General features: G+C 36.4%; 1 protein-coding gene across 9 annotated transcripts in view; it reads left to right on the forward strand.

The window, feature by feature from the left end:
* The first annotated feature begins 3,678 nt into the window (after positions 1 to 3,678).
* The window catches only part of LOC104238080 (uncharacterized), a 35,941-nt gene continuing 14,279 nt past the window's right edge, over positions 3,679 to 25,340 (forward strand). The window contains exons 1-8 of one of the 9 annotated variants that reach the window (XR_011402659.1): positions 3,699 to 3,979; positions 6,107 to 6,148; positions 6,438 to 6,623; positions 6,717 to 6,806; positions 7,210 to 7,329; positions 7,445 to 7,523; positions 15,517 to 15,580; positions 20,635 to 20,901. Coding sequence is in view for 4 of the 9 variants with exons in the window: in XM_070158498.1 (XP_070014599.1) it covers positions 3,812 to 3,979; positions 6,107 to 6,148; positions 6,438 to 6,623; positions 6,717 to 6,806; positions 7,210 to 7,329; positions 7,445 to 7,468 (630 nt within the window). In the remaining 5 variants the exon portion in view is untranslated. Of the gene's footprint in view, positions 3,980 to 6,106; positions 6,149 to 6,437; positions 6,624 to 6,716; positions 6,807 to 7,209; positions 7,330 to 7,444; positions 7,943 to 15,516; positions 15,581 to 20,634; positions 20,902 to 25,340 lie in introns of those variants that run through there. The other 8 variants (XM_070158498.1, XR_011402661.1, XR_011402658.1 and 5 more) reach the window with 8 other exon arrangements.

The following is a 25,340-nucleotide window of genomic DNA, read 5'->3' on the forward strand; positions in this document are numbered from 1 at the left end:
ATACGAAACCCAGTGAAAGGATTTGGATTTTGTGCTTAGATAACGAGAACGAGAAATTTGTTGTTCCTTATTGAGTTAATCTGGTCCTATGTTTGAGTTATCATTGTTGCGCTTACATAAAACTGCAAATTGAAAAACTAAGTTTTAATTAGTGAATATGAAATCCTTATAACAGACCACATATTTTGATATTGCGGCATAAATTTTGTTCTAAGAATTGGTTTGAAACTCCAACATAGTATATTGGGGTTTCACCTTTAAAAGTTTCAAACTCAAACATATAATGTTGGAGTTTCAAATGTAATTGATTTTTAAACTCTAGCATAGTACGCTAGAGTTTTACTTGCAAAGTTTCGAGCTCCAATATAAGCATCAATTTAATTCGATCCATTGGCTAATCTAGTACTTCATTTAAAAAAGGGAAATTTTCATAAAGCACTATCTTTTAGTAGTAATTAGACATTTATAGATATCATTTGCTATATTATGGATTATAGATATCTTTTATGTGATTATAAGATGTATTTAAGTTATTGTATTCATGAATACAGTAGCAAAAATAGGCGTGAATCAGGGAAATCCAGCTAATCGGTTGTTGTATTCGAGTGTATTCGACTGTATTCATGGAGTGAAATATTGGATTACAGCTGGACAGATTATTGTATTCGACTGTATTCACGGCGTGAAATAGGGGATTACACTGTTTTTAAAACGGAAAGTGAATCAATTAACATAATAGACTCCTAATATAACTCAACAAACTCAATTATAACACACAAAAATTTGTATTTTCAGTTATAAAAAAGTTTCTCAACCAAAAAATACCCCCCAAAACATAACAATCTTCAGAGAAATCATATAATACATCTGAATACATAAATTATATTAATAAAAAAAATGTATGAATACATTTATGGCATATAGCGAGATAGTGAATACAATGAAATACATAGAATACAGCGGGATACATTGAAATACAATGAAAAAAAGACAGAGAATACAATAAAATACATGGAATACAACGAGATATATTGAATTACAATGAATACAATGAAAATCATAAAAATACAGCGTAATACGTTGAAATTACATTGAAATATATTTAAAAAGATGTTCTTCTTCATCGCGAAAGAAAGAAATCGTCACTTAGTGGATCTCCGAAACCGAATCCTCTTTCCACGACTGCCGCCATCTCCTCGCTGTACTTGAAATTATGAGCAATATTCCCATGTTGAAGTTGATGAAAATCTTGAAAATTTTGAGTACTACTCAAACGATCAGAATCTTGAACTTCTTGTTTGCACCATAGCCTTTGTTGTTGTTGAACTTCTTGTTTGCACCATAATCTTGAACTTCTTATTTGCCCCATAGTACTACTCAAAATTTTGAGTACTACTCAAATGATCAGAATCTTGAACTTCATAAGCCGCCGCCAACTCCTCTACTGCAGTTCAATTCCAGAAGAAGACAAAGCAAAAATAATGAAAAAAAGTTGATTAGCGTATAAAGGGAGGGGAAAGTGGGAAGGGATAGAAAGAAAATCGGTGGAAGGAGGAGGAGATCGGAAATTTTAATGGGATGGGGGAAGAGAATGTGATATATCAAAGTAGAGAGAGAAAGAAAATAGTGCAACTGATTAGCGTATTTAGTGGCTTATGGCTAGGAGATAACCAAAATTAAATATTTTGCTATAAACCTTAAAAGGTATCTATGGAATATAATTTTTTTAAATGGTATTTATTTAAAATAAATAAGGTGTTAACCTTTGCTATAGGATGTAATTATATTTAAATTTTTTTTCTATAAAGAATAAAAGGTATTTATAGAATGTAATATTTTAAAATGGTATTTATTTAAAATAAATAGGCTACTAAGATTTTCTATAAGATGTAAAAATTCCTTTAAAAAATTAGCTAAACTTTCCCGAAAAGTGACTAACCCAGGAAATTTTTTGGGCCAGGTGACCTATCCCAAATGTCATCCCACAAGTCTACCTGAAATTAACAAAGCGTAACCCCCAAAGGGGTGGTCTTGGCAAAATATCCCCATTTTTAATGGTCTTAGCAAAATGTCCTTATTTTTACTTGAACACCATAGTTCTCCAATTTTTAAAGTTTTTTTATATCAAATTATACTACTAGGCAGGTTGCCTAGTAGCTACTTTATTAATAATAAAAACCAAAAAAACCACGTAGAAAAAGTACAATTAAGGGGGGCAAAAACTACAGTAGTGTTGCGTATATGCCTTGGCTATATAATCACTCCTGTGCGCCTCTATTGCCTTATGATGACAGCCTCTTAGCCTCGAGCGAGCTCGAAAATAACAAACGGAAGACCAAAATATCCGCGACCGGATAGATATTACGGCAGGAATTTTGGCGCATATCGACAAGGAACCGGCAATTAGCAAATCAAGAAATTTTTACCTTTTATAGAAATGAGCAGGACTCCTCTACTACATAAAGTGAGGTCTGATAATTCATTGGACACATTGTAATACGCATCCCAAAGCAATATACTGTTATTGCCAGTTCTTATTATCTCATCATTCTGTTCCGATATCGATTAAGGCATTTTTGACTGGAGGTGACCAACCTTCAAGACCAAGATTGTTCAACTTGTGTGGTTTGCATTTATTTTTCTATCATTAATTTTAATATTAATATGATTTCTCAATTTGTATCAAGTTAGATCACGTATCCTTAAAATCGCGTATAAATTCAATTATTATCCGATTTTGAGGGTAAACAACTACAATATGGGAAGAGTTAAACATAGCAACTCAACACTCAAACCAATTAGATTGAATAAAGGATATTTGTACCTCTACTAAGAGCATCATACTTCCAAATAACTCATAAATCTCGTTGGCCATTATCACACCAATTATCCTTTGACATATTTAGCTAAACTATAACCATAACATCTTTAATAACTTCTCAACACACATTGATAGCATAAAAATCGTTTTACACGCAATGAACTATGCCTAACAACCCATAACTTCAAACACTTCATAACAACAAAAATTCCAATAAAATGGATACCCTGCCACAAAATCTCTATAAACTCAATATAGATGGTGCACACCAAAAGAACTCCAACATTGGAGGAGTAGGTGAAATCATAAGAGATTCCACAGGAAATTGGATTAATGGGTTTTTATGCCACATAATGGCCTCGTCACTATCTAAGCAAAAATTCTCGCCCTATTAAAAGGATTGGAACTTGCTTTCACAAAAAATCGAATTCCGATCATAGTGGAAATAAGCTTCCAGGTATTACTAAACCTTTTAAACGACAAATCCCACGGTAAAACTAATGCTAATTTTCTCCATGATTGCAGGTTCCTGCTCAACGCACTAGGACAACCGAATGTTAGGCATGTCTACCGGGAAAGAAACCAAGTGGCGCACAGACTAACACAGTTTGGGAGCAACTGTAACTCGCATACTAACGCTGAGTGTGACGAGAACTTTTGGAGTGAACCAACTTTATTTGCTTTATCTACTTTCTGCAAAGACTTATTAGAAATTATTTCGTTAAAATTAGTCTGGCACGGTAATAACTCTATTTAATTTACTGCTTAATAATAAATCCAGCGTATAAAAAAAAAGAGACAATCCCATAAACTTGGATGAATAATTTAATCCGGTCCTAAAGAGGTGTATGCGATTCCGAAATAATTAAATACCGCCAATTTTGGGACATTCCTCTATGCTTTTGTGTCCATCACCCCAAGTCCACAGCATTTAACAATAGGGCCCAGCTAGGTTGAATTGACGCCTTCAAGTGGGAGCAACGAAGGAAGATGAGCGTGTGGAAGCATTTAGCGCTGTTGGGGAGAGCCAATTCGAAGGAATCAATAGAATATATACTTGAAGCTCTGTGGAGAACTCGCAAGACAGGGCTTGATGCCGCCGACCGCCAAATATTCCGCGAAATGCTTCAGCTTCCTAATGATTCTGACCTCGACCCTGTAAGTTCTCTTCTCTTCCATATACTTCCTCCTTCCACCTTTCTTCATATCTGTTCGGTAGCAGATGAAATTAATTTGTTGCTAATACGTAATCATATGCTGAACTTAACAACTAGTCTAGAATTTGTCTAAGTCATACTTTATTTTTCCTTCTCACCACTCTTTTTTTTTGCACAACTGTATCTCAATATTCTTATGGGAGGGGAATTAAGAAGGCATTTGATAAGATGGGATGAGGTGTTGCTATGCAAAAAATATGGAGGTTTATGTGTCAGAAACCTAAGATTTCACAACAAAAGTTTATTGCTCAAATGGTTTTCGAGATGCGATATTGGAGAGAGGAACACTGGAAGGAGGTTATGAAATGCAAATATGGGCTACAGGACTTCGGATGCACCACTCTAGTTGTATGTTCACTTGGTGCTGCTTTTTCAAAATTTATCAATAGTTTATGGGGTGAATTTCAAGAGCTTACAAATGGAAATGGGAGGAAAATTAAATTTTGGGGAGACAAGTGGTATGGGGAAAAACCACCTTAGCTAATGCCTTTTCTGATTTTTACAGCTCAGCAGTTTACAAAAGCTGTGCGATTGCAGATTGCTGGGATGGCAAAAGTTGGAATCCCCATTCTCCAGTTTAGAAGAAATTTTCATGACTCGGAAATTGGAAGAGTTAGGATTTTACTGGAGAACGCTGAAGGGATTGTGCTGGACAGATCAGTAAGGGATTCTGTTTGTTGGAAGGGTTAAAGATGGCAACTTTTCTGTAAAATCTTGTTATCAATTGCTGACAAGGAAGTTGGCTAAAGACGACATGGAATGGCTTGGATAATAACATGGAAATCCGAGGCTCCAAGCAAAGAATGTTTGGTTGGATTCATCAGGCGAAGCTTGTTTGACACAAGATAAGTTGCAGAGCAGGGGCTTTAACCTATGTATCCAGTGTTATATTTGTAGGGGAAGAGGGAGTCGATGAATCATCTTTTTTTGTTTGCAAGTATGTTTGGAAAATACGGGGCATGATTTTGAATTTGTATGGGATGCACTGTTTTATGCCATCCAATGTCAAGCAGACTTTAAGGAGTTGGAAAAGTTGGCCACTGAGAAAGAAGTAGAAGAAGATTTGAGAAGCATCTCTGTTTTATGATTCATGTGGTTAATACCTTGAAAGGAATCAAAGTCTATTGAGTGCATGAAGGAGAACATTCTATTGTGAAATATAGATTTATTCAGAATTTTAAAATATGGTGTAATGCTTCTTTTGATTGGCATTGATGTAATGTTGGAATTCTTAGGTTCCCTACAGATTTAAGGAATTTAATTCCAGTGACCCTTCTGTACTGAACAAAACCTTTTGGTGCATCACCACAAGGAAGAAAGTCTCCTATTTATACATGTAGAAATTCTTCCATATAATAAATAAGAATTAGGTGAGTATAAAATTGTATGAACACGAGATCATGGGTTAAAGACTAGTAACTTAACTTTTAGTAGGGTAATAAATGGATAGATCATGAGATAGTGGTTTCAAGAGTCATACAAGAAAATATGACTACTTTTCACCATTAAACCATTAAAATGTAAAGTCATGCAAATGGATAATATTAGTTTTAATGTTAAAATGCAATATCTCCAACATCTAGTACTACATGGTAGCATATAGAACGTGCAGTGTGTTTTTCTAGGACTATCGCCATTGTATACCCCGTGAGATTGTACTTGTCGATGGGCTCTGTAGAAGATCTGGGCAAAGCTAGAAACTGAATGTAGTGAAGATAAATTATTGCATTTTACAGCTTTTCAGAAGGAATATAATTTGCAACATGAAGATTTCTCTACAAATGCGTTCAACTGCATTTGTTTAGTAGCATCTACTGAGTCTCTGTAACTTTTATCATCCTTTAAGCATAGCCCATTGCTACGAAAGGATGAACATTGTTTTAGCAACTTTGTTTTTCTCTAAATGAATCATTCCTTATTGTTTCGTCATTTGCATATGAGAATGATAGTTTTGGAGGAATACTGATATTCTGATGTAAAGTTCAGAACAGCTGCACCTTCAGGTATTAGCCTGGTTCCTCCTTATGTTGGTGCTACTTTGTGTTTTATATAGGTTAAATTTGTGCAGGCGGTGATCAGGTTGCTGGAATTTTCTCTATGTGAATATTGTGTACGTCTAAGTATCATATACAAATGTTTGTTTTATTAGTTGTAAGAATGTAAAATTTAATCTGTAATCTATAGTCATCTCTATTTTGCATAATGAGCTTATTTGGTTTCATTCCTGAAGTTTCTTACATTAGTTATTAAAAGTTTACTTATTAAAAAAAGGGAAGAAATAAAAAGATATGGGAATTACTTCAAGTAATGTGATAACTGTTACCATTCTCAAAAAAAAAAATTACTTCAAGTAATGTGATTCTTATATCAGCCATCATATTTACATGTTTGTTTTGCAGCTTCTGGTGTGCCTTCGTATTTTGATTCGCAAATGTGTTTATGAGAATGCCAAGAAGGATGAAATTCAAAAGTTGTTTCCTGCTGAGGTCCAACCCGAGTTACAAAGATTATTAACACTTCTACTGCAAAAATTTCAAAAGGAGTGGCGTGAAGATATAGCTAAAGAATATACAGCTAATGACCGGGTCTGAAACTGTCTCAATAGGTTCAGCAGTAATGCATGTAGTATTATCTAGCTGAAGAATGGAACACTAAAGTTGAATCTTATCCACAATCAGGTCATGTTGCCTCAACTGAGAGCAATGACATGGAGCAGGGGAAATGAGGGCAGTGAAATTGGAGGCCCTGCAGCAATTACAAATTTAAAGGTACAAATGATATATCTACTTTTGTACCATTATAAAAAAGGTACAAGTTATCTATCTTGGCATGTCAATCTGGAGAAAGAGAAGAAGAATTTCCATGGTATTTCACTCCTATGATGAAAAAAATCAATTGCTTAACATTTATGGACTGCTTTCTTATGTGATTGGTCATATATTAAGCCGTTCCATACCAAGCCTTACTCATTCCTTGAGTTGTGTCTATTAGCAATCATTATTTAGCAAAGAAAAGTGAGTTCTTTCCATTTTATTTCCTTTTTGGCCTCAGGCTTCTGACTTTCAGGAAAGAGCATAGTGACTTTGCTTTTCATGTTTGTCTTTTCATTTTAATGTGACAAATGGAAAGTTTTGTGCTTTTAATAGTTTTTCTAAAGCCTGTTCCATGCAGCTTCAAGGTGATGCAAAATCTAGCTGCAAAGAAAGGGATGTGCAGTTCCAGTTGACCAAAGGCACTTTAGAAACAATGTTGAAGTCAATGTACTCTGTAAGGAGCCAACTGTCTGATGATGTGAGTTTAGCAAAAGAATTGGGTTTTGATAGTTTTCTCTCTCTATAGGATATTCCTTGTCACCACGAGCTTGCAACATTGACTGTTCTCTATATCATCGCTCTTAAACTTGTAGGTACAAATATCAGATAGATCGTAATTGTGTACCCCAACAATCAAATGTGGTATGATTCTCTAATCTCCTTGACTAGAAGGTAATGTACTTTCATATGTATGTTAATTCACACAATGCTAAGGTAGATGGTTTCTGCTTCGTTTTACTCCCTGTTTAGTTGAAAGATTGCCTTTAAGGCTGAAAAGATTGATACATATATTTTGACAAGTGGGAAAGACGTATTTTGCATGGAGAAGCTTTAATCTCCTAGGAGTTGGATATGATTACCACCTTACTTTGCATCATTTTGGACATGGTAGATATATTTTGACCCATTCTTATCTTCCAATTTCTGTTGGAAGTATATTTCTGGATAACTCAAATGTAATTGCATGTCGTGCTGGCCACACATCATTCAAATGTAGTTCCATGTTTCAATATGTTTTCTTATTCTTGATGCTCAATCTTGACCATACTAACAGAGGTTTAGGAATTACATTATAATACCTGTTTGTGTAATTTGATCTTGGAACTAGTTCCGAGGCTTACAAGGGGTCGTTTGATACAATTGTGGGATATCCCATGGGATTAGTTATCCCACCTTTTATATGGATAACTAATTCCACCATTTTAGTGTAAAAGTTGTCTCGGGATTAACTAATACCCCAAACCAAACATGAGATAAAGTTAATCCCAAAGTCTAGATCAGGATCATTATCCTTATCCCATGTACCAAACGATCCCTAAAGGTATTAAAGGCAAGCCCTTAAAACTTTTAAAAATGTCTCTCGCAAGCGGTTACCACTATTAGCTCACTCAAGCCCGTGAACTTTTGTTTTGTTTTAACCCTTTCCATCACTTTTATTTAATATAAATAGTTAAATTTAGGGGTTTAAAGAATATTTTTCTCCTCTCTTTATGCTAGAAAGGTGGCAGAATTTCCTTTTCAAAGTTAGGGGATGCTAACACATAGGAGGATAGAAATATTTGAGCCCCTCTGATAATAAGAAAAATCTAAATTGCTCTCTTGTTCTAAGATAATTTTTATGAGTAGAACTTGAGGGGAGTGGGTTGTGTGTTACCACAATAAAAGTTTAGGCAGTTGAGTGACACTAAAAATGGCTTAAGGGCTTATTTAAGATTTTCTTGAAAAGCGTAGGAGCTTTAAACATGATATTTATTGGTCGTCTTCTATAACCCATAGTTCTTTTGTTTAATTTGGGCCTAAATTATTTGGTCGTAAGGGAGATATCGACCTTTCTAAAGTACAGTCGTTCATATCGGCATGGCTCAGCCAAGGAACCCTGAACCAAAATGTTGTCTTTTTGGACTCAAACAATAAAAATAGGTGATAAAAAACAACTGAGTACCATTTTATACATAATGCAGTTTTTCGCCGTGTTATATCGTAACGGCACGTTTGTCCGTTAAGGTGCGCTAAATTTGAACTTTAAATTGGCTGGCAAAGTTTACATATAGCGCATATGCAGGATGCGCTATGCTAGAAGTTGAAAAGACAGGTAGGTATAGCGCATCCTATATATGCGCTATACCTATATAAAATATCGGGCCCGTCTCCTTCCCAGATCAGACAGAAGCAGAAGTTAAAAAATCAGTCCCCCCCCCCCCCAATATTTTTAGCAATAAAACTTCATTGGAGCCCACTCGTCCCCCAAAAAGTGTCTTGTATTCTAGCAAGCTAATATCGGATCCAAGGCGTTGTCGTGTAGTGGATCTCGTCTATTGCTCGTTTCGGCCCCCAAATCATCAAACTTTCACATTTCAAAAGACTTTAAATCGAGGTATTCCGACTTACTTTTTGGTAAAACTCATGTATATAAAATGCTTATTAGTTATTTTTTTACTGTGGTGTATGTTTTTTTGTGATCGTTTTGTGATTTAATTAATTTTTTATTTTTTATCTGGATTAGTTTATTTACATGCTAAAAAATTACTAAAAAAATATATATTATTATTTTATAAATAATTATTGTTATATGTGATTTTTTTTGTTGTACATATATTAATATGTGACTTCACTGTTGTTTAGTACCCTTTAGTGTTATGTTGTGCCCTTAATTGTTATGTAGTGCCCTTTAGTGTAGGAAAACTAATAATAAATTTTAGCTTATGGTAGTTGACTTTGTTTATGGCCATTTAGAGTAGTGTTACTTTAGTGCTCTTTAAGATTCCTTTGTGTAGAATAAAAAATACGTGCCCTCTTTAACAAACTCAGATAGAGTATTCAATTAGTATAAAAATATAGGAAACTAACATATGAAATATTAATATGGGAAATTTATCAACCTAAGTATTTGTTATATGAATAATTACTAAAATATCTTTTTAGTTATTAAAATTAATTATTTAATTCTCTGTTAACCCCAAAAATATCTAAAAAAAAGATGATTGTTCAAACATAAGCCCTCTCGAATTTTAGTCAAAAAAATGTAAGAAAATAACATAAAAAACAACAATATAAGAAATTTGTTAAACTAAGTATTTTTATATGAATACTTATTAATTATATCATGTATAGTTATAAAAATTAATTATTCAATTCTATTATACCCAAAAATAGCTGAGTAAGAAACTAACATATAAAATGATAATATAGAAAATGTATCAACCTAAGTAATAATATAGAAAAATTATTGATTAAATATTAATATAAAAGATATTGCAACATATTTAAAGATGTTAAATAATTAAACAGAAAAATACTTTAATTAATATTGTTCAATTTACATACATCATCATGGAGGTTCCCCCTGTGCATCCTGGACCTGCATCTCGAGAGCTACTGTTGCTACAAGGCAATCATAGGTCTTCACACATCTGGGATGGGCGGTGTCTGGCCTAGATATTCCGCCCCAGATGTATAGACGATATGTGGGAGTTCATTAGGGACCACCCACTACATCCTCGTATAGTTAGATGCCTTCAGGATACGAGTTTTTACAGGATCATAGAGATCGGCCAGTCGCAGTTCGACTGAACATTGATCACGGTTATGATAGAGCGGTGGCGACCGGAGATGCACACATTTCATCTACCCATCGACGAGGCTACCATCACGCTTGACTGGACGTGGAGGTTCTTTTCGGGCTGCCTGTTGATGGTATACCTGTAGCTTACCCGCATGCTCTTAGAGACTATACAGGAGTAGATTACCTTCATGTGTTGCAGCGGCTTACCGGTTTCTAGCCAGCGGAGTCGAGTGCATTGAGTTGGGCTAGTTGATTGCAGCTGACGCCCGTTCGGCAACATTTGGTGGTGATGGATGCGGAGATTATTAATGATTCGTCACTAGAGGATATCGACCGGCACACGAGACTGTTGCTGCTGATGATGTTTGGTGGTATATTGTTCCCGAACACTTCGAAAAACCTAGTCAGCTTGTGATGTCTACATTTTCTGGAGTGGCTAGATGATTTATCTTGTTACAGTTGGGGTGCAACTGTTCTAGCTTACCTGTATAGGCAGATGTTTCGGGTGTGCATGGGCACCTAGAGAGACGTTGCCGATTTTTTACCATTGCTGCAGGTGAAAACATAGTCAATTCTTTTCATGATTATAATATACATAGTAAAAAATGCCTTAAATTTTACGTCCACAATCTATATTAGGTTTGGGCTTAGGAGATGACTCATGAACCACGACACTCTTTTATGCTATACATTCGTATCGCCCTGCTTAGTCGCGCTATCAAAAAGCATAATCTTTGACAGCACCGTTGGTCTAGATTCATCCTACATTGTTGTCCGAATGTCGTCAAGATCCCTTGTGAGGGCATCCACATTCGGCATACTAGGTAACTGATCAAGGTAGGGAATCTCCCTTGAATGAAACGACACATGGGACTCGTACAATCTCGGTCTAACGGGAGGTGGAGTCTGCATATATGGAGCATGCTGATTGGTGGCATCATGCTCCCTCGTCAAATCAGGTTCATCATTCTCGTCCTCATCATCATCACCCTCATCAGGGAAGGGTGTGTGATCTCCAGACTCATTGGCATTGTTTTCATAATCACTATCATCTTCCTGACTCTGCGCATCTGCCAAATCCCGATTACATATATCGTCTTCGGGCAATTGAGCAAGGACAGGACCTTCAAGTTGCTAAGTTTTCACTGCACAACTAATAAAATAATGAGTTTCTCAAATTCATCCAAATATTACATATAAACTTTATCACTTAACTTACAAATCATAATCTGTTGATATCCTACTGATGACTCCCGGATGGACCACCATGATCCAATACACCAAAACTAGGCATGTTCCAACTGTCCGTTGGTTCATAACTTGTAAAATTCATATCTGGCCGGTACCCTTGTGGAATATATGAGTGTTAATACAAATACAATACATAAAAAAAATATATCGTAATACAAAGGAAAATTGAAGTTTACCACTCGACTTGTGGATTATGTAAACTTGAAGAGAAATTATGTCTTCGTTCCTCATTCGCCCGTGGAGATAAGTTTGGATCTGGCCAAACTCTTTCAAACGGAACCTGCTCGGATAAAACTGCTCCAAAAAATCACCCCATGATTGAGGGTTATCCCTATTTTGCGGAACCTCAATATTGCAGACGTCTTTAGCCTTGGCGTTCTAACATTTTTATCACAAGAAGTTCCCGGTATTCATCCGGAGTTTTCAAAAATCTGTCAGAGTTTTATCGTTTTCGATGTTAAACTCAGCATAACAAGCAACCCCTTGCGGAGTAACAGAATACGAATATTTTCCGGTTACTGTAATATTAATTGAACGTTTCCTCACTCATTTTTTACATAATAACAATACCAATCTATCGTACTCCATTGTAAGTGGCAACTTAACATGACACTGTGGAGAACAAGTATAGCGTACTGAGTTATTCTCCACCACAACCTCACCCCCCCAATATAATGAAACCCTAATTTTTCGCTCTTCGAACATTATGACAAAATGCAAAATAAGTTAACCAACAAATATTTCGGAAGACCTGAAGGATCCTGAATGGATTTTTACTAAATTTTGAAACTCCTTAAATAAGTAAAAAAAACAGTCCTGGGAGTACAATAATTGAGGGTCTAGCGCATGCATAATAAGCACTATATATGTAGCGCGTATTATGCATGCGCTATGCCCTTAATTATTGGTGGGTCAATAAAGTTAAGATGAATTATTGGTTGCAGACATTGCGAGAACGTCAGATTTATGCTAAGTTCTCAAAGTGTGAATTTTGGCTAGACTCAACAACATTTCTGGGGAATGTTGTATCCAAAGATGGAATTATGGTAGATACCAAGAAGATAGAAGCTGTGCAGAGATGGCCCAAACCTACTTCTCCTATAAAGATTCGTAACTTTTTAGGCTTCACAAGCTATTACAGACGTTTTGTGCAGGATTTCTCCAGAACAGCAGCGCCACTGACTAAGCCAACATAGAAAAATGCAAAGCTTCAGTCGACCGAAGAATGTGAGTAGTGCTTTCAAAAACTCAAAATGTGTCTGACAACCACACCAATATTAGCCTTACCATCGAGTTCTGGAGGATTTACAATATTCTGTGATGTCTCGGTGGGATTAGGATGTGTTCTCATGCAAAATGGTCGTGTTATAGCTTATTCTTCGAAACAATTAAAAAAGCACGAGTAAAACTATCATACACATGATTTGAAGATGGCTACAATGGTATTTGCTTTAAAAATTTGGAGGCATTACATATATGGTGAAACTTGTGAGATTTATACTGACCATATGCAGTTCCAATACATTTTTCAGCAGAGAGATTTGAATCTTCGGCAACATTGGTGGATGGAACTGCTCAAGGACTATGATTGTTCTATTTTGTATTATCCTGGAAAAGCCAATGTGGTGGCTGAGCATTGGGCAGAAAATCTATGAGAAGTTCGGCACATATAGTTCCTGCAAGGAGACCTTTGATTGAAAATATGCATAGACTAGTGGGTACATGTGTCAGATTTAGTGTCGGAAATTTAGAGGCATTGTTGGCTTGTGTTCAGGCTAAGTCTTCATTAGTTGAGCGCATTAAGGCCAACCAATATGAAGAAGAGCAATTATGCAAATACAGAGATGAGGTCTTAGCTGGTAAAAACAAGGATATGATTGTTGGAAGGGATGGTGTTCTTCGAACGGGTGACAAGCTATGTGTAGCAGATGTAGATGGGGTGAGACGGGCTATTCTTGAAGAAGCCCACAACTCTAGATACACTATACATCTTGAATCCACAAAAATGTATCATAACCTGAAGTAATTTTATTGGTGGGAAGGCATGAAGAATGATGTTGCCAACTTTGTTTCTAGTTGTTTGACTTGTCAGCAGGTCAAGGCTGAGCATCAATGACCCCTAGGACGACTACTACAACAAATTGAGATTCCAAAATGGATGTGGGAAAGAATTACCACAAATATTGTGACTGGCCTAACCCGTACCCTTAGAGGTTATGATTATGTGTGGGTAATTGTAGATCGATTGACAAAATCAACACACTTTTTGCCCGTGAAGACTACATATGGTGGAGTGAGGTATGCACAGATATTTATGAACGAAATTTTCCGACTTCATGAAGTTCCAGTTTCCATCATCTATGATAGAGGATCACAAATTACTTCACGATTTTGGAAATCTTTCCAAGAAGCGTTGGGTACACGAGTAGATCTTGGTACTGCATTTCATCCACAGACATGGCAGTCTGAATGTACTATACAGATCTTGGAGGATATGTTATCGGACAATGATTACTCACATCTCAAAGTAGACTAAAGTCTTATGTAGATAAGTGAAGAAGAGATTTAGTGTTCACAATTGGGGACAAAGTGTTCCTACGAGTCTCCCCCATAAAAGGTGTGATGCAGTTTGGGAAAGGAGGCAAGTTGAGCCCCAGGTTTATAGGACCGTATGAGATACTAGACTGAGTGAGAGTTGTGGCTTATCATTAGGCACTTCCTCCTGAGTTGTCTTTTATTCATCCAGTGTTTCATGTCTCAATGCTAAGAAAATATATATCGGGCTCATCTCAGGTGCTTGAAGCATCATCTATACCGCTATTGTTAATAGACAAGTAAGAAAGCTACGATCAAAAGAAATTATGTTCGTTAAAGTCTTATGGAGAAATCATATCATTGAAGAAGCTACTTGGGAAGTAAAAAAGATATGCGAATGAAGTATCCCCATTTATTTCAATCTACAAGTACGTACTTGAGTTAATTTCGGGGACTGAATCTTTATAAGGTGGTAGGATGTAATATTCCAAAATTTTAAAATAAGGATACATTGGTCATTTAGCAAACTAATTAAATAAAAACAAAAAAAAAGAATAAGAAAAGGGAAAAAAGGAAAAAAATTAAATAAAACCTAGTCAAATAAAAGAATGGGCAAAAGCCCACTGGAACAAATGAGAGCTTCTAGTTCCAAAGTAAGGGAAAAAATCAAGCAGAGTTCCATAGCTGCTAGCAACTTGGTGCTTCAATATAATTATTCTGAACCATTGTTATTTCTAAATTCAAGGTATATCTTATTATTCCATTGATTTGTGTATCTTTGATTTATCATGATTTCAGTTACATAATGATATTGGTAACTTAGTGAGTTCTAATTGAATTGGATGCACGGATGCTCATTAAAAAGAAAGAAACTAGATTTTATATTTGATGATCAATTGAAAAAAAATATCAGATTTTTAATTAGTATTTTCCTGTAAATCTAACATTTTATATAGATTGTGAATAGATTATTGAATGCCACAAAGAAATAGAAGTACTGGAGTATGTTTGAGTGAATAATTCACTATAGAAATCTATCTTGATAAAGACATGAGCAATTAATGCTTAAACAAGGATGAGAATCTTTAAAAAATATTTCGAAGCATATATCTACTACAACAACTTTCCTTAGTCTCAAAAATTTAAGAAGACTTAAAGAATACAATTAAGGCAGAGGATTATTTTTAGAGGCATGGACAAAATTCAACTTGACAAATTGAGAATCAAAAATTAAAACCTAAAGAGGGATATTCTGAATTAGTTACGAATAAGCTTATACAAGTAAGCTAACACTAGATCAATATGATGTGATTATAGATTGACTGAAGGAAGTCCTACCAATTTCTTGAGGTGACATGTTTGGTATTTCGGCACGAGTACTGTGAGTAGTAATCTTACCGCAACTTGTATTTTTTTACCTGCATGGTTTGTACACGATTTTGAAAATAATATTTGTTACTGAATGTCTGAAATTTCATGTGGGACAAGTCCTTTACTTGATATGGTACTAAACAGTTTACTTGAGATGTTTACAGTTATTTAAAATGTTCTTACTGTTACTAGACATGTTTTACCGTTTTTTGAGATATGATTACTGTTACCAAAATGGGATTACATGATTTGATAAGAATTGAAATGCCATGTACTATTTTGAAAATGCTTTCGTATGAATAGTTACTGTTTATAAAGAAAAGTATAAATGGGAGGAGACTTTAAAGGATGCCATAGCTAATGGCGAGTTCTTTAGACCTTGTGCACCTTGTATTTAAAGATTACCGATTAGAGTTATAGCCCTCGCTGGTAGGAAGGTAGAACTAGTGTACAATTATAATTTTTCCTTGAGTAGGCACCTCCAACTACATTTGACTCTTTTTACGAAGGGGTCCACACAATGCTACAGATTATATGATCCTTTCTTGGAAACCTCCCAAATATAAATATTTTCTATGATACAATATTTATCGAGTTTATTATTGATTTGTTAAATTGATTTATGTTACCGGAAACATATGCATAGACTGATTATGTGTCCAATTTTCTGTAAAATACCGATGAGACTTACTTAGGTGCACTGTCTCCTAAGTGCCGGTCATGATCCTACAATGGATCGTGACATGTGTATTCTCTTACTTTATCTGTTTATGCATGCATATCAGTGTTATTTATTTGGCATACATGGGAAGACAAAATAATGGTCTTTACTCGTTGGGTAGAAGGTTTATCCATTGAAACCATGGGCGAAAATCATGTGCCAAATACTGTGTATTCTCTTATTTTATCCGTGTATGCTTATATATCAGTATAATTTATTTTGATTATAGGGGAAGACAAAATAATAGTCTTTACCCGTTGGGTAGAAGGTTTAGCCGTTGGATAAGGGGATGTCATGTCACATCACATGTGTTATTAAGTGTCACGCCCCGAACCTGGGCCTGGGCGTAACACGTCACTCGGTGCCTAACTACATGTGACCGAGCGAACCAACTGGCTGGCTGAATCAACATGTGATATCATAACATACTGAATACGGAAGATAAACTAACACATGCTGATATACTGAAAGTCTGGATAATATAAATCAAAGGTGCAAAAATACTAAAACAAGTCTGAAACATATATGTAGCCAACATTACTTAACATGAAAGCCTGAGACTCTGTCTAACTGTTACTCTAGTCTATGAAGCCTTTAATGAAGTACTAAAAACACTGACTGTCTGAAAATACTGACGACTGTAAGGTAATGATAATCCCCCGGAAGAACTGGGGATCACCAAGTAGCTGGTACAAGAATCCTAGCGCTCTGAATCATCAACCTGTAAATCATTACATGCATCGTGAGATGCAGGCCCCGAGAAAAAGGGGCGTCAGTACATTTGAATTACACTGGTATGAAAAGCAACTGAAAAAAAGAATTATAAATACTGAAACTGAAACCAAGCTGATAACTGAGAATTTATAATTGATAACTGAAATGATAACTATTGAAACTGAAACTGAAATGATAACTGATAACTGAAATGACAACTGATAACTGAAATGATAGCTGATAACTGAACTGAACAAAGGAAGTAAGGATATGAATACTCTCTCTTCTGAATGATGAACAACCTGTTTATCTGAATAAATAAACTGCGGCCTCAGGTCATATATATATATATATATGCACACAACTGCGGCCTCAGGCCCAAGTATACGTATACATAACTGCGGCCTCAGGCCAAAGATGCATAAAACATAAACTGCGGCCTCAGGCCCAAATACAGGTGTTCAACATTCAGGAACTGAGAATCATACTGAAATACTGAACCATACTGAGTTACATGATACTTGAATGCTGAATCACATTGAGTTACATAATACTGAAATACTGAATAGGACTAGACTGAGACATTTATTCTTGAACTGATTATGAACACTGAAACTTCAACTGTTTATGACATGCTGAGTAAGATATACTGAGACTCAGGGACATCAAGCCCAAGTCTATATTGAATATGAACTGAGCTCACAACGTTCAGAATGAAAGTCATGAACAAGTTATGAAACTAGAGAATAGAAGTTCTGCAACTATAAGGAACTAAGTTTAACTATATTTCTGATGCAATTGATAACGTGGTAAAAGAAATATAGTGTAGGGAGAATTACTAATATTCCCAAACATAGAGAATTAGCCTCACATACCTTAACTTCCTGCTCTTGAGTGTAATACAACATTCGCCAATGTGAGCACGTGATTTGTTTACACGACAATTACTCCAAAAGAAATCAAAAATAATAACAAATGGTCTTGCTGTACAATTTTTGGAATTTACGTGGCATTTTTGGTAGTTATTTGTGGTCTTGTCTGTTTTTATTTAGTCTTATCAAACAAAAATACAAAAAAACATATGTCGTGTGTAATTAAACCATAATTCGGTTATTAAAAGGAAAATCACAAAATATGCATCTTTTATTCTATTTGTTGCCATGGTGTGATTTTACCTATTTAAATATTTTAATATGTGTGTGATAATTGTGTTAAGTGTTAATTAATATGTGTTTAATTTTACTTTACTTAGGTATTGTGTTTTAAATTAGAAAATAAAAGAAAAGAGTGCAAATTGGTCTAAAAATCGGATTGAGCCAGTTTCTTTAGGAAAATTCGAGGCCCAAAAGCCCCAAAAGTAGCCCAAGGCAGCCGGTCCAAGAGACCCATTTCCCAGGCCACCAAACGACGTAGTTTGATACCAAAACTACGTCGTTTCAAGAACCACCCATCTCAACCGTTCAAACCAAGTTGATCTGACGGCCCTCGTCCCATCTCCCTTACCCGTTACCTGAACCCACTGAAACCCGGCTTGATCCATTCCCAGCATGAGACCAAACGACGCCGTTCCCTTCAGTGGAAAGATCACGGCCGTTGATCATTGGTGATCCAACGGCCAATATCAAATCACTCACCCCGTATATAAGCTTACTCCCTTTCACCCCGCACCCCCGAGCCAGACCCCCCTCCTCTCACTGTTCCTCCGTCTCTCTCATTTTAGAGACGGACCTGGGTTTAAACCCTAGCCGCCTTAGTCCCCTTCCGTTTGAAACCCGGCGGCATCAACGCCGCCGGCCACCATCTTAACACCCTAGGACCACTCAACCACCCTGAATCCAAATCCACAAACCGTTTAGTTCGAATCAATCCCTAGATTCTCGAATCTTCATTCGAAGATTCGAACCAAACCTCGACCTACACCAAACCCCCCCAAATCCATGCCAGGTACTCCCCTGACCTCCCCCATGACCAAACCAGGCTTGGTTTGGTCCGAATCTAACCAGAAAAACCTGAATCCCTAATCTGAGCCCCATGAACCCTAGAAATCTAGAAATCAGGATTTTGTCCTAATTAGCAGAAGTTTGAGGGTCTAATAGACCTTAGTCAAAGTGTTCTCTGTTGAGAACACTTGATTAAGGTCCGTTCGACCTCAAAAAAGTCGAGTCTGAGTTCGGGTCCGTTTCACCTAGTTTACTTGAGGTATTCTTTTGTTTCTTTCCATTTGATCCATTGTTGTTTGTTTGTTGTTCGTTCGTTGTTTAGAATGATTTTATTTCCAATTTCTTCGCTTAGTTCTTCTTTTTCTCTGAATCAGACCTTTTATTTGGTCGAATTATTCCTGTTCGTTGTTCAAGTATATAATAGGCTGTGTAATCGATTCGATAAGTTTCGTCGATTAATTAAGTTTCCTTTTAGCCCCTGTTTTGTCAATACCATTGAAATCACAAGTCTGCCTATTTAGTTCTGATTGTTTGTTGCCAGTCTTATGTTATACACTACGTAGTCGATTAATTAAGTTTCGTCGATTAATTGTTTATAGTTTATTTGTTCCCTTTGAACTATTTGGTGCCAGTTTTGTTGACATTCCCTGATTCAGAGTTTCCTGTTAGTTGATTCTGCTGAATATATGTACATATGAATTCATACTAGTTTCGAATTAAACCAAAGCCTAGTTTGGATTGATATTGATGTACTGACCCTGTTTGCGCGCATAAGATAGAGACTACTAGCCTTGTTTATTCACTTTAGATTTAGGAAGTCAGAAAGCACGACAATTTGTAGTTCTTTAATGAATTAGGGTTAATTGGACAGCATGTGCTATCAGGTATATTCCTGCTGCCCATGTTTGCTTAGTTTAATAAAATGATAAACCACTTTAACAATGAAAAAGGGGCTGTTAGGGGAATCTCATGGGAAAGGCTTTTATTTTATTCTTTTGAGTGGAAAAACAGGAGGAGAACATGGGAGGGGGTTCAATTTGAACAGGCTGTTTGAATGGGCTGAGAGAGGCTATAAAAACAGAAGGTTTTCACTGGTTTTGGGGGAGGAAGAGTTAAAAGAGAGATAAAGAAATCAGAAAGAGACAGTGGAGAGTTCAGAAAATATAGTTCTGAAAATCAAAAATAGTTCTGAAAAATCAGAAAGAAGAAAAATAGAAATAGACATAGAGAGATACAGAGAATACACAGGGATACAAAGATACACAAGCTAAAAAGACTGAAAAACAGAAGAGAAGAAAGAGTGAGTGAGAGTTGAGTTGGAAGAAGTAGATAGAGTTCACATAGCATCGAAGAGAGGCTTTGAAAATAGTTGATAGCGAAAGCAACAAAACACTACTTCAGTGAGTTCTGGTTTAGTGTCAAGTCCCAGTAGCTGACATTGGTCTGCTCGACTGATTTCAATTTGTTGGAACCTATTGGCTATCTATTGGTCCAGTTTTGGTCTAAATTCAAGTTCAGTTGATTCTGTTTGGTTTGTTTAGTTGCTGTCGGGTTTCACAAATCACTTCGAGCCTCCTTTAAGTATATTTCTGGGGTATTTGGTGCTGTTGGAACTGCTGCCTTTGCTATTACCTGTGTACTGCTGCTGCTTTGCTGACTTCGTTTCTCTTCAATTGTAAACGTTTCCAGGTACACACTTCTGAAACTATGGGTTGATGTAAGCTTGAATTGGAAGTTGAGTCGAAATAAACAAAGAAATGAAACGTTCACCTGCTTTCACAATATCTGTGTTTAAGATGTAGCAATAGGATAAAATGATTCAATTAGTTCGTATTTGTTTGGGCTCATTCTAATCGTATTTGTTTCGTATAAATTGGGGCGTACTCGAACCAATGTGGACTGTTAAGTAGTATGCTGTTATATTGATTAGATGTATACCATGTGTTTAGCAATTTAGTTTAACTTAGCTGACGATAATGGTATAACGCATAATCTAATAGGTGTCTGTATGTACCCTGTCGGACCTTTGGGCTGTTTAAATTTGTTATGGCCCGGTTCAGTTTGATTTTAAGAAATATGTATCTCACATAAATTTTCATATTGTGTTAGTTAATACCAACTGATTAGCGATATACGTCATCTCTCTTGTTGGATTCCTTGCTTCAATACAGTCTCAATAACGTAGAGTAGTAATTAATACTGGCATTGGCCCGCCATTTAAACAAAGCGGCTATTAATAGAATCAGTAGGTTTACATTTTTGGGAGCACGAATTAATGTAACAAGTTAAGAGCATTAATCTAATAAGCATGAAGTTAGCAAGAAGGTTTAGCGTTTAGATCTAATAGATTTTCAGATAAGCATTAATAATTAAGGGTAATTTTAGTTTTAAATAGTCCCAGGTAATTATTGGTTTGTGGAGTTAGCCCAGTTCTAGGATAATTAATCTTATTCGAATGTATCATCTTGTCAACCTCGATCTTGCTTAAAATTTCAATCTTTGTAATATTCTTTTCCATTAACACTTGTATTGATCTAGCCATTAATATGTCACGTTTCTTTAGCATGCAATGAACTAGGATTTTTTTTCTTTTTTTTTAGAGACTAGTTTAATAGAAATGTAGTCATTTTGGATATCCTTAAAATTAATGAATTGCGCCTCGCCAAATAAAACTTCCAAACTGTAGGCCCTCATAAATGTACATATTAAAAATACTTAGAATTTGGGATGAGCCGTTTAGCGAATTTCACGGTCTTCCTCAAAGATAATAACGCGTTAGACTCTTTAGGCGCGACTTAATTAAATTACATTCTTAAATTCGGGTGCGCATTTATGTGACCCAAATTCAAATCTCAACGGAGTCGAAATGTGTTAACAACTACGGGTGCATTGATTGTGACGTGGTTCGAGATGCATTTTCACGACGTTGCAATTCTATAAAAAATAAATGATAATAATAAAAGCGGTTTAAACTTAATAAAAGCACATAAGTCATAACATGTATTTAAATCAGATATTTAGCCATTATAACAATTTAAGCGACCGTGCTAGAACCACGGGATTCGAGGGTGCCTAACACCTTCCCTCGGGTCAACAGAATTCCTTACTTAGAATTTCTGGTTCGCAGACTTCATTTGGAAAGTCGAAAATTTCCTCGATTTGGGATTCAAGATAAACTGGTGACTTGGGACACCAAAAGCCAAACCTTTCCCAAGTGGCGACTCTGAATTAAATAAATAATCCCATTTCGAATATTGTCACTTAAATTGGAAAAACTGCCTCGCGCATTTAACCCTTCGGGACGGGCGCGCAAAAGGGAGGTGTGACAGCTCTGACGACTCTGCTGGGGAATAGAACCCAGAACGTTTGTTCAGGGTTCAGAATTCGAGCTTAGAATAATTGTTATATTTGGCTTTATTATCTGATCTTTATTACATGTTCTGTCATAACGTGCTAAATGTTGTCTTTTACCGCTTTGATATTATCTGAACTGTATATAAACTGTGCCGAAACCCTTCTCTTCTTACCTCCGGGGAGATGCTCGCTGGTCGAGACTCCCTATTCTGTTAGTGTCAATACCTAAAATAAGAAAGAGGTCGGACAAGTTACAAAGCCGGAAGATCTCGCGGGTCCCCGGTACGTAGCCCGCTCCTCGACTCGAGTTGTCCGCTCGGGTACACAGTCTAGAACATACACCCAGGTTATAAACCTAGTATAGCAAAACCTCACGCCGGATCCCTAGTAGGAACGCTTATTTGCATCATGTTACATTTGACATAGGGGACTCAACACAGGGGTTGAGTCCGTCTAGGACAGGCAACCTGAAATGAAAAGATCATCCTGCTGCATCCCGTTTGTTTTGCGTTGCTTCAGTTCTGCATGCTGATCGGTTTCTAAAAAAAAACTTAAAAAAAAGAAAAAAGAAAATAGCAGCGTAGGGAGATAATTACTTATTTTTTTGAAAAAAAAACCAATGTCCAAGTAGTGTCAAAACCTCGCCGGAATTTTCTTAAAAAAAAAAAAGAAAAAATGAAAATAAAATTTGTCTTTTAGTTTGATTTATTAAAAAAAAACATATTAAAAAAAATCCTTTTAATCACTTTCAAAATCCAAAAAAAATAATATATATTTATTTAAAAGTAAAAAAAAAGGAAAAATTCAAAATTCAAAAAAATGTTGTTTCTTTTGTAGTATCTCTTTTATAAATTCAGACTAATAGTCCAAATACTTCCTTAAAGGATTTTTCGAAATTTCAAAAACAATTAGGTAAAAAAAAAAAAAGTTCAAAGAAAAAATATTTCTTTAGTCTTCATCTCTTTTCAAAAATAAAAATTAAAAAACAAAAACAAAACAAAATATAAAAATCCAGAAAAAATATTTTCTCCTTTTCTTTAAAAGATTGTATTCAGAAGGGGTTTAGTTTATTTCCTCTACGCCTGATCGACCCGAACTACGCCGGTTTGATTCTCATAGGGTATGAGATACGTAGGCAACCCTCATCGGGTCCAACCTCCGCTTTTCAAAGTAGCCAAAATGTTAGAATTTTAATTTCGTCATGAATGAGTCGGGTAATGCCGTTTCATCAAGGATAGCCGAATGTTTCCGAAAAGGACGCCAGAAGGCTGACTTTGCACAAACGGCCATTATTGGTCATTTTAATTTTTTTTTCTGACCAAATTGCCCAACAGCCTTAGGATCCTCGTCCCCAAGGCTCTGTGAGGCCGTGTTCCCCATGCTGGTTCATTACTAAAAAGAGAGTCATAAATAAATTAAGTGTTTGTTTTTGTCAAATAGCCAAATGTTCCCGAAAGGGACGGCGGAAGGCTGATTTTGCATAAACGGCCACTTTCGGTCATCTTTTAGAGTTTTTTTGATCGGTTGACCCTCACAGCCTTAAAATCTTCATCCCCGAAGTGCTGAAAGGCCGTGTTCGAAAATCGGATCTTTTTTTTTTTTTTTTAAAAAATGTCGTCAAAATATTTTTTTTCGAGTCAAATTATTTTTGTTTAAAGTCACCTTAATAAATGTGCAGGATGAGCACAATGCAAAATGAACACTTTTTGATAATGACTAAAATCCTTGTCAAGTTACGGCTATGGTGGAATGATCTAGGTGCTGAAGGGCAAGATGAGGTCAAGAAATATCTGAAAGGTCTCACGGGTTTATTGGAAATCTAGCCTCGGGGAGATATCATAAGAGCTTTGGTCACCTACTGGGACCCAGCGCACAATGTTTTCCACTTCTCCGATTTTGAACTCACCCCGACTCTGGAGGAAATGGCTGGGTACATCGGAAATGCTGAACTTCCATTAAGGCAAAGATACCTGGTTGCCCCAAGAGCTGTCACGGTGCATCGATTTCTAGACTCACTAAAAATACCCAGGACGGTCCATAACCCAGATTTGGCCGCCGGTTTTTGTAATCCACGCTTCATATACGACAGGTATGGTCATGTAGGAGGATTCAACAATCCGATTAACAAGCTATGCAACAAAGGTAGTCGTCAGAAGTGGGATAAGCACAGACGGGTGGCTTTCATGATAACATTTTTGGGCCTTCTGGTATTTCCGAGGAAAGATGGAAATATTGATCTGAAAATATCCGGGGTCGTCAGTACTTTACTCACTCAAAATGACAGTACTCTCGCGCCTATGGTGGTATCCGATATCTTTCGAGCTCTCACAGCCTGCAAAGCCGGGGGGAATTTCTTCGAAGGTTGTAACTTGCTGCTACAAATATGGATGACTGAACATCTCTGCCATCGTTCCGAGCTTTTGGGCCATGGTTCCTCGAAGAAAACTTGCATAGAAGAGTTTTACGCGAGAACCAAGGAGGTCAGTCTGCCCAAAAGAGTTATGACATGGACTTCATTCTTTCAGACTCTCACTGCCAGCCAAATACAGTGGACACTGGTATGGTTGCCTGTTGATGAGGTCATGTATATGCCAGCATCTAGAACTCACTTTCTACTGATGGGACTTAAGAGCATTCAACCTTACGCACCCTGCCGAGTCTTGAGGCAACTCGGGAGATGCCAGATAGTACCACACGAGGAAGATCTTAGTGCTCAAACAATTGAGATTAGCCCTGACGGACAATTTCCTGAAGCAAAAATCTGCCAGATCTGGAATGAATGTCAACATTTGAAGGCGGATACTTGTGTACAGGATCGGGCCAAAAGTGAAATGGCGCCAGGTTACCTTGCGTGGTACAGAAGAGAACTTGAACACGAAAGGCCGGCTTAAAGACCCCACATCCTGAAGTTGAAGAAAGAAAGCAGTGGGATTGGTTGGCAAAAGAAAGAGGCTATCGTACCAAAATCAGCAAGTTGAAGCAACAAGTTGAAGGTCTGAAATATGAGCACAACGTGCAAGTTGCTACCGATCTGGGAGAAA

Source organism: Nicotiana sylvestris, chromosome 10 (genome assembly GCF_000393655.2).
Source record: "Nicotiana sylvestris chromosome 10, ASM39365v2, whole genome shotgun sequence".
Lineage (NCBI taxonomy): Eukaryota > Viridiplantae > Streptophyta > Magnoliopsida > Solanales > Solanaceae > Nicotiana > Nicotiana sylvestris.